The 10457-nt window shown below is 33.4% G+C and overlaps 1 protein-coding gene across 1 annotated transcript; it reads left to right on the top strand.

Moving 5' to 3' along the window:
• The first annotated feature begins 3985 nt into the window (after positions 1-3985).
• Positions 3986-5647, top strand: LOC136214281 (LIM domain-containing protein WLIM2a-like). Its single transcript, XM_066002868.1, has 5 exons — positions 3986-4262; positions 4360-4459; positions 4558-4580; positions 4701-4790; positions 4997-5647. Exons 1-5 carry the CDS (start codon positions 4128-4130, stop codon positions 5348-5350), a joined length of 702 nt encoding a protein of 233 aa, XP_065858940.1. The 5' UTR covers positions 3986-4127; the 3' UTR covers positions 5351-5647.
• The last annotated feature ends 4810 nt before the right edge of the window (positions 5648-10457 follow it).

Genomic DNA, 10457 nt, shown 5'->3' with positions numbered 1-10457 from the left:
ATAAAATTGCACAATTTTAAAATTTAAGAGTAAAATTACTGTTAAATGTCAACTACGTCTCAATTAGTGCTTTGTAGATCATAGATCTACAAATATATTACACTCTTTTTTTTTTGTTTAAAGTATAATTTTTAGGTTTTTTAGTTTAATTTTCTTTTTATAGGATTGTTTATATACCGTCTTTAACTTGATTGTCTATGGGAATTTTAAATCTGTTCATGGACTCGATAGCCTGCCCAGTCCGCCCAAACCTATAGACAATGGAACGAACTGAATTTGCATAAATTTTATAATTAAATATGGAATAAGTTTTATAACTTAATTAGGTGCATTAGCTTTTTATATTTGAGTTATATTAAGAAAATATAGCATTATAAATACTAACTTATAAATAAATTGCGGATCGGGCCAGTTAAGGCAGGCTTTTATAAAAAATTCTAAGCCCAACCCACAAATTAATGGATAGTTTTGGGCTTGGATCGTACCGGACTAAATAGAAATTTAGTCTGACCAAACCCAATGTAATAAAACAAACTTATCTAAGCCTACTGTTCTTTATGTTCGCCAAAGTTTAATGTTTGTATAAATCCCTCTATTATCATTTCATTTATGTTTGTAATTTATTCTTAAGGAAAATGAAATTAAAATTTATAAATATATATATAAAAAAAAATAGTATGGGCGGGCTTGGCCTGAGCTTGGAATTAAGGATCTCTAATTCAGCCCAGTCCGGTCCGAACCCGAAGCATATTTAATACGGATTGGGTTGGACCTAGGTAACACTTTTTATTCATAAGCCTGGTATAGCCTGGTCCGGTTCAGCCCAGTAACAGGCCAGTAACAGGCCTAGGGAATTTACTGCTTTATATTTTTCTATTGTATTTATTCTTTTAAATGAAATAAATATTTGCTTTTATACATATAAAAAGAAAATAAAGTGCAAACTTATTCTTAATAATTTTAGGAAATAGAGATAATATCCCTGAACGATATAAATTAATCCTTATTGTTTTTAATTTGAAGCTATTTTACCTTCAGATATATTTAGATCATGTAACAGAATTTATAAAACAAAACATTTATCGACCTCTGTCGGGCTTCTTATCATGTTGTACGGACATGAGCCAGTTCACTGTTCTCGGGCGTACGGGGTTAGTGCGGCATTGCGGGACGACCATTTCATCTCGGCATGCACAAAAACTGGGTCGAGAAAGAGTTTACTTTACACATCTTTCTGTAAAAGCTAGAAATGCAGTCCCAGCTAGCACTGAGACAAAGGTGTAAAAGAAATGCTCAATCTATGCAGAATTGACTCTTACGTAAAAGTCAGTCTACGTGAAACGAAGTTTCTGCTTTGCTTTCACTTTGACCGAGTAAGAGGGAATTCAGCATTCTCATTCTTTTCTTTAACAGAAAGATGTGCTAAAAAGAAGGAGTCTATACGTGTAGTCCTGGGGTGTAATGAGCATAACAGCCGTTAGCGCTTTACTAATAGAAGACTTTTGCTCCCCCACTCTCTATCGCTCTTCGCCTTAAAAGCGATCATCGTTTCGGGATCTTCACGTCGGTAATGATTTTTCCATCCACCCATTTTTAGGTCTTCTACTTTGACTTTGCTGGTATTTCAATCTCAAGCAGCTCAGTTTTATTTCCGAACTCTAACTAGCAAAGCGCAGCGTGAAACCAGTTGATTTCATTCGATGTAGTGGTCCGATTGCCTAGTGGAAGCCCTTAGGCACTTGATTCTAGCGTACGCTCGACTCCGCTACCAATCACCACAGCGCGAGATGCGCAAGAGTGACCCAGGCGAAGTTTGGGTGCTGCTACAAGCGAATTGGCAATTGGAGCGGCTGTCCCAAACAGTGTTGGTCTTGATAATCTATGGGCTCATAGCAGTGGCGAATCCAGGATTTGAGAGAGCGGGGGGCAAAATTCTACGTAAAAAATTTTTAGACAAAAAATGTAAAATTGTTCAACTTTTTTGTGACAAAAAATGCAAAATTGTTCAATTTTTGGTGACGAAAAATGCAAAATCGTTCAATTGTCATGCATTATTTTCATGATTTTTTTTGATAAAAACCGTAAATTATAATGTTTCCGACTCGTAATCATCCATTTTCGGGATTCTCGGGTTGTTGCGCATCAAATATCCCTAACGTTTTGGGTCAGGTGTAATTTTACCCCTAACATCTAAAATGGTGCAATTTTACCCCTAATGTTTGTAGCCAAGAGCAATTTTATACTTAACGTTGATAAATTGGATCAATTTCAGACACTATTATAAAATACAGTCATTTTTTTCTTAATTTTGCACAAATTGCATATTAATTTTGTAATTTTGCACCAATTTTACCTCTAATGTTGATAAATTGGATCAATTTCAGACACTATTATTCATGACCGAGAAGACAGTTTGATGAATTATTTCTCAAATTGACCCAATTTATCAACATTAGGGGTAAAATTGCTCTTGGCTTCCAACATTAGGGATAAAATTGCTCATGACCGAAAACATTAGGAGTATTTTTACACTTAAACCCTTATTTTTGGATTTGAATTTTTTTTTTTTTTTAATAGGATGAAGGGGGGCAAATGCCCCCTTTGACCTCCCCTACATCCGCCCCTGGCTCATAGTGAAATAAGAGATAGAGATCCATTTAATAAAAAAATTATATGTAAAAATTTAAAATTATTATGATAAATAATAAACAATAAAACATTTCATTAATAATTATACGGTGTCAAATGTAATTTTATTTATTCAAAATCAAAAAGATGTTTCATATTTTTTATATTAACTCTTAAGCTATATTCAAAATATCAAGTTCGCCAATAAAATGTTAATTATAAAAAATTACTTTATAAATTTATAAACCTAAATTTTTTTTGGACCCTATTAGCCTTGGACCCTAGGCTGGCGCACTCCCAACCTAGGCCTAGGGCCGGCACTGGTCCCGAACATCATATTCGAAATAGACTCGAAGTTAACGTATGACGCCATTCATTCAACAACAGTGGACCACCCTGAATTTGGAGATATAATTAGTAAATGTAGATCCTTACTGACAGTCAACAACGGTTTCTCATTATGTTTTATTAAAATGCAAGCAAATAGTTTCGCTCATGCTCTAATGTGAGCGACTTCTCAGTATGCTAGTCTGACTATTTTTGATGTTATTCCGAGTTTCATTTTGTTTTCTGTATTAAACTGTTACCGTTCTACGGTATATTAACAAAGTTCCTCTTCAAAGAAAAATTGAGTGGTCTATTGTATATCTCTTCCATTTTTATTAATATGGTGCTGATTGTACATCCAACGGATGAAAGACCATGCATCTTATTTTATTTTGCCAATTCAGAAGAATAAAATTTTTAGGTAAACAATTTATTAGTTTTCATTTTTTTTACGTAACACACTGTTTATTTCCCCTGTTTTAAAACACACACTATAAGGTTTGTATCTTTTATTAATATTAACCTTTTGATCATTTTATCTATTTTTTTAAGATTTTAACTGAACATGTCACTCTGTTGTTTTCTATCTGTCTGTTAATATAACGGTTAAAAATCTAAAAAAATACACAGAATGACCATATAGTTAATATTAACAAAAGATAAAGATCTCATAATGTATTTTTCAAAATAGGAAGACCAAACAGTGTGTTAAATGTGGAGACTAATAAATTATTTACTCAAAAAATTTACCATACAAAAACTGAGGGATATTTACAATTTCTAGAAAATGGTAAAAATAAATTTATATGTTATTATCCCTGTATAAACATACCACGTATAATTTAAGGAGATTAAGTCATCCCATTTCTTAGGGCTATTCTGGGTAACAATTGGATCTGTATTTACCGTTAGTTATTGACCCCTATTCTTTTTAATCTTGTGGTTAAATTACCCTTCTAAAATTAACCATTTCCCACTATATAAACAATCCCTAATCCAAGTTTAAAAATCAGAAAAAGAATAAGAAAAACAAACAAAAATAAATAAAAGACACAACAAAAGTTTTGAGAGTTCATATTCTATCTCAGATTATCGGAGAGATAGAAAAATTTGAACTCCAAAAATTTGTTGTTAAATAAAAGAGAGTACATTAAAATTAAAAAAAATTAAAAATGGGTTTCGGTGGAACAACTGAGAAATGCAAGGCCTGCACCAAGACTGTTTATTTTGTTGAAATGGTTTCAGCTGATGGTGTTCCTTATCATAAGACTTGCTTCAAGTGCAGCCACTGCAACGGAGTTCTCGTGGTACGTACGATTAATCTTTTTCATTATTTAATCTTATTTAATTAATTATCTCTTAATTACGATTATTTAATTGTTTTTTCTTAATTAATTAATCTAGATGGGCAGCTATTCCTCTTTGGATGGTGTTTTGTACTGCAAACCTCACTTTGAGCAACTTTTCAGAGAGACCGGAAGTTTTACCAAGAAATTAGCATCATGTAATTTAATTAAAAAAAATCTTAATTTTTCTTGTTTTCTCCTTCTAAATTTTTATTTCTAACATTCTTGTTTTCTTCATTTAATTTTGGATATTCAGCTGGAGAGAGGAAACCCCAACTGGTAAACTACTACACATATATTCTTATAATATTGTTTATTAGCCTCTTTGTGCGTGTGAGGTGCCAATCTAGTTGGGATGTCTCGAATTTATATATCATTTTCTTGTTCTGTTTTGTGCAGACAAAGGCACCCAGCAAACTTTCCTCCATGTTCAGTGGCACCCAAGACAAGTGCAAAAGTTGCACTAAAACTGCATATCCATTGGAAAAGGTCAATTTATTTATCTCATTACACTTTTACAATATCAAAACCTCAGATTACGGGTGTTTTGTTATGAAATCGGTCACTGATAATTCGTCGACCCTAAATTCCAATTGGAAAAAATTAGAATTACGTAGAAATTCGTCGCTAAAAATATAATATCTGTCGGTAATTTCAATTCTCGACGGAATTTGAAATCGGAATTCAATTTACAGGTGTCGGTGGAAGGAGAAATCTATCACAAGAATTGCTTCAGGTGTGCTCATGGAGGATGTTACCTGACGACATCAAACTACGCAGCTCTCGACGGAATTCTGTACTGCAAGCCACATTTTGCACAATTGTTCAAGGAGAAAGGTTGCTATAACCATGTGACTAAAACTGGATCGAAACAAAGTGGTGAAATTCCACATGAAGAAATCAAAGCTGCAGTTGCAGCAGCAGAAGAAGAAAATAAGAAAGCGAAGCCAAATGAATCATCAGCTGAAACAGAAACATCTGCTGCTGATGAAAAAGAAGAAGATAAAGAAGAAGAGGAAGCTGAAGTTGTTGCACAAGAGCAAACATAAAACAAGTTTGACCTCCTATTCATCGATCGAGATCGAGATCGACCGATCGATCTGTGTGCTTTGTTGTGATTTTTTATTTTTATTCCTTGAATGTTCGTCCCTGTCGATTTTCAGAGTTCTTGGCGTTCCGGTGAAAGTAGCTGGGTTTAGATCGGGATTATTTGGGAAGTCTTGTTTGGCAATTGCAGATTCACAATTTTGCTTTTGTTTCATTAGTTTATAGACGGGGACCATATCAAGGATTTTGAATTTTTTTTATTATTATTAATTATTATTATTATTTATGGGTAGAATTTCGAATTGTCAAGTGTTTTTTTTTTTTTTGTTACTCAAATTGTCAAGTGTTGATTCAATATATGTAGACTATTTTGGATAATTTTATTGTTTGTGAATTATGATTCCTCTCTCTTCTTTTTATCATTCAAGTTATTATTATTTATTAGTGTTTTTTTTGAAGAAATTATTATTAATGTTTAATCCTTAATTTTTAGGGATAATTCCTATAAAAAAATGTCTATTTTGAAAATAAGTTTAATAAAAAGATTCAGTTAAAAAAAATTCTCCCTGCAACACTAAAAGCTGCAGCAGCCAAACAACTACCATATATCCAAATAAAAAAATAAAAAATAATTATCTATAGTTAATTTGTATAAATTTTTTTTGTTGTCCAAAAACTTGATTTTATAAAGTTATACGTAGATAATCTATCGATAAAATTAATCATTTCTTATATATTAGATTGGGTAAATAATTTATTAGTTTTCAGTTATTTACTTAATACATTGTTTAGTCTCCCTATTTTGAAAAACACATTATAAGATCTTTATCTTGGTGTCTTCTATGGTTACTTTGTTTTTGACAAAGTACCATTACTTGGTGTGTTTTCACCATTGGATGATGGATTAATAAATTAATCCAATGGTAAAAACACACAAAGTAAAGCTTACTTTGTTTAAAACAAAGTAAGTAAAACAAAGTAAGCATAGCCTTTACCCTTTATCTTTTGTTAATATTAACCATTTAGTCATTCTGTCTAGTTTTTTCGATTTTTAACTGAACATATCTTAGCTTTAACAACATCTATAGTAGATACAAAAATAAAAATGTTACTCTGTTATTTTCTGTCTATCTGTTTATGTTAAATATAACAGTTAATTCTAAAACAAAATAGACAGAATGGCCAAATGGGTAATATTGATAAAAGATATAGATCTTCTAATGTGTTTTTCAAAATAAGAGGACTAAACAGTGTGTTAAGAAAAAAGTAAGGGACTAATAAATTATTTATCCTATTAGATTTAGTCCTTGTATTTTAAAAAATACATATTATAAAGTCTTAATCATTTATCTCTATTAATTTTTTGATCATCCTTTCTTTTTTAGATTTTTAACCGTTATATTCGGCATAAACATTCAGACAGACAATAACAAAGTAAAGTTGTCATTTTGTATCACATTATGGTTGTCCTAAAAGTTATGTAACTTTTAGGACAACCATAATCCGATACAAAATGACAATGTTACTTTGTTATTTTCTGTAACATGGTCATTTTTTTGTACAATGTTGCTTTATCTTTTTTAGATTTTTAACCATTGTATTTGACATAAACAGACAGACAGAAAATAACAGAGTAACATGGTCATTTTTGTATCTACTATGGATGTCGTAAAAGCTAAAATATGTTCGGTTAAAAAAAAACTAGACAGAATGACTAAATGGTTAATATTAACAAAAGATAAAGATCTTATAATGTGTTTTTCAAAATAGGGGGACTAAACAATGTATTAGGTAAATAAAAGATGACTAATAAATTATTTACCCAATCTAATATAAAAGATATATCCATAAATTATTTACCTATAACCTTATAAAATCAAGTTTTGGAGAATAAAAAAAATTATACAAAAATATAGAAAACATGTATATTTATATTATATTTTTTTATTTGGATATATGGGAGTTGTTGGCTGCTGCAGCTTTTAGTGCTGCAGCAGTCCAAAGTTGGTGAAGCCGGTGAATAGCACACCGGTTTCTTCACAAAAATGAAACCGGTGATTTATTCACCGGTTTCATTAATCATGTCAGAGTTTTATATAGCATTACATGGAGAAATTTTTTTAATCCTTTATTAGGAATTATCCAATTTTTATGTAATTGTTGTCTCGTTGTTTTTAAAAAAATTATCAAAACAATTTCTAATCAAAGTATAATATTTAAAAATAATAAAAAATAACTTCTAAGAGGAAATAGTATTCATGGAAAAAAAAATATTGTTTTTGTCAATCTACGAAATTCTTCGATGCTCACGTATCAATTGATGTCTTCAATAATGAATAACATTTCTGATCAGCCTTGAGAAGATCTGAATCATTAACAAATGGTCAGGGAGGGGCCAGAATCCGGCATCCCCCCTCCGATCTTTAAGTTAGTAAAGTACTTTGGAGAAAGTGACAACTTGAAAGTAATGTAAAAGAGAGAGAATGAATGTGTATGTACCGTGTGTCATATCTCTGAGGCTATTTATAGATATTTGTTTACAAACATAAAGTATTATGCACTTTCCACGTATAAGTTTTTGATTGGATTCGGTTATGTATCCTTCCATGTGTAAGCTTCTGGCTGGATTTGACCTCATTTCCCTTTTCATCATTTCGTAATATACGACGTGTTCTAGTGAAAAGGGAGTGTATCTTTGAGAGTTGAATCATTCATTGGTCCACGTGTCTAATTAGTTAAGCAGGTTAAGCTTTCAGCTAAAGTCCTCAATCATTACACACGTTGTAGCTTTTAGCTTGATTCGGCGTGGCCCCCTGATGTAGGCCCATTTTACTGATTCGGTTGGGTCCATTTATTTTCATACTGTATCACTGGATTTGATACATGTCTATCGTGACATTGTATATCTCCAATGCATTTATATCACTAGAGCTCTAGTTTGTATGTCGATCACAATAACTATTTGTGAATACAAATATGAATGAGAGAAATGAAATGGAATACGTTTTGTCATGTGCGAGTGAAAGATGTAGGAAATGACATGCGCCAAATAATTCGCCCATGATGAATATGGAGAAAGTCAAGGAAATTGGTTTAAGTTAACCCACTAGCTCAAGTGTATAAGTATAGTTAAGCCACTAACTCTACACACAAAGAATCGAGTTTCTCCCTTTCTCCTTTCTCTAAGTTGTCGCTCTGTTTTTTTCCTCTCTATATCCGGTTCATTCGTTCTTGGTATGTGGATCTTTGTCATGTGCGCTTCAATGTAGCTAATACGTGATCTGTAATATACAATCAAGGATGGATATCACGCTATAAAAGTTAACCCGAGAACTCGTTCTTGTCAGAATCCTTTCATATTTTATTATGATAAATTATTTTACTTATATCAATTATTATTATTTATTATTTATATTTACATTACATAAGCAAAATTAGTTAATTACATTATAAATACTTCAATTTTCTTTTCACTTCGGTTCAACCTCTAATTATTAATAGTTTACTTTTTCTAGTTATTTGTCTCATATATTAATATGGAGTGGACCTTTAACTATCAGCTTAAGCTTTTAGTTAAAATGGTTCCATAACATGTTCAATCATCATCCACAATGAATGAACAAAGAGAAGTACAAAAATTGACGATTTCAATCAGCATCCCCAATGTTCGCGATCGCAACTTAAATCCAGAATCCATGTAAGCTCAGATGTGGTATGAATGGAATTTTTCAATTTTTCCTTTTCTATATTCTTTTTTAAATATTTTTTTATATTCTTTTTATTTGTTAGATAGTAAAGAATGAGGGGGGGAGGAAGGAGATCGTCGGGTTTTGTGTGTGTGGGGGGGGGGGGATCGGCAGATCCAGTTTGGGAGGAGAGGGGGAGATCCGGTGTTCGGAGCATCAGGGGAGCGAGTGGAGGGCCCAGGGGGTCTGCGGCAGGCCGGTGGATGGTGCGGTGGAGATCCCTGCGGCGGGTGAGGGTGGAGAGGGCGGAGGGCGTGGGTTTAGGATAGGGGGCGAGGGGTTAGGCCACGGGGCGAGGATTTAGGCCAGGGGGAATGCGGCTTGGAGGCGGAGGGCGTGGGGGGGTTTGCGGCAGTGGGCGCAGGCGACAGACAAGTCCAGGTTGGCTGCGGGAATTCGGTTATGACGTTGGCTGTTGGGGAAAATCAGAATAAGATGGATACGACGGCCGTCAAGGCCCCTTTTGTTTTGAATGTGTTTTGTAGGCCAAATGGAGATGTGGTGAATAAAAATAAATACGAGCAAGGCTTGGGGAAAATTTCGTGGAAAGACACGGTCATGGGAGTTGTCGAGGAGGATCCATTATTAAATGAAGGACTGATTGATGGTGACTCAGAGGAGATTTTTTCTGATTCAGATGAGGAGGATGGGGAATAGGATGATCCTTTATGTCCTGTGATTCGGCTTTCATCGGCCGATAAATGAGCCCTTAGGGCTAAATGGAAGTTATCTTTAATAGTGACGGTGCTTGGGAAAAGAATTAGTTTCAACTATTTTGCTTAGAGAATCCAGGCGCAGTGGGCTAAAAAAGGGAAAGTCAGTATCACTAACTTAGAAAATGACTATTATGTAATTAAATTTACCCGGGCTGAGGACTATAATGATGTGGTTAATGGGGGCCCATATATTATTTCTAATCATGTTCTGGCCTTAAGGCCATGAGTCCCTAACTTTAATCCACATGATTGTTCGGTGAATAGAATTCTGACTTGGGTAAGATTCCCGGGCCTCCCAATTGAATATTATAATGAAAGCTTTCTTAATAAGATAGGTGGGCTTGTTGGTAAAGTTCACCATGTGGATAAAACTACCATTGGGGCAGTTAGAGGTAAGTTTGCAAGAGTTGTATTGATATTGACCTTGCTAAACCCCTTTTGTCTAAATTCTGTTTACAAAATACGGTTTATTTTATTGAGTATGAAGGAATCCATAATATTTGTTACGAGTGTGGTATGTTTGGTCATACTTATGAAGGTTGTTCTAAGAGGGGGAAGGTGGTTGAAGAGGTAGTTGAAGTTGTTAAAGTTAGAGAAGAGGGGATTCAAGGAGATGGGAGGAATTTCGACCCTTGGATGGTTGCAAA

Source organism: Euphorbia lathyris, chromosome 1 (genome assembly GCF_963576675.1).
Source record: "Euphorbia lathyris chromosome 1, ddEupLath1.1, whole genome shotgun sequence".
Lineage (NCBI taxonomy): Eukaryota > Viridiplantae > Streptophyta > Magnoliopsida > Malpighiales > Euphorbiaceae > Euphorbia > Euphorbia lathyris.
The sequence above is the reverse complement of the archived record's forward strand: the minus strand, read 5'-3'. Positions and strand labels throughout refer to the sequence as shown.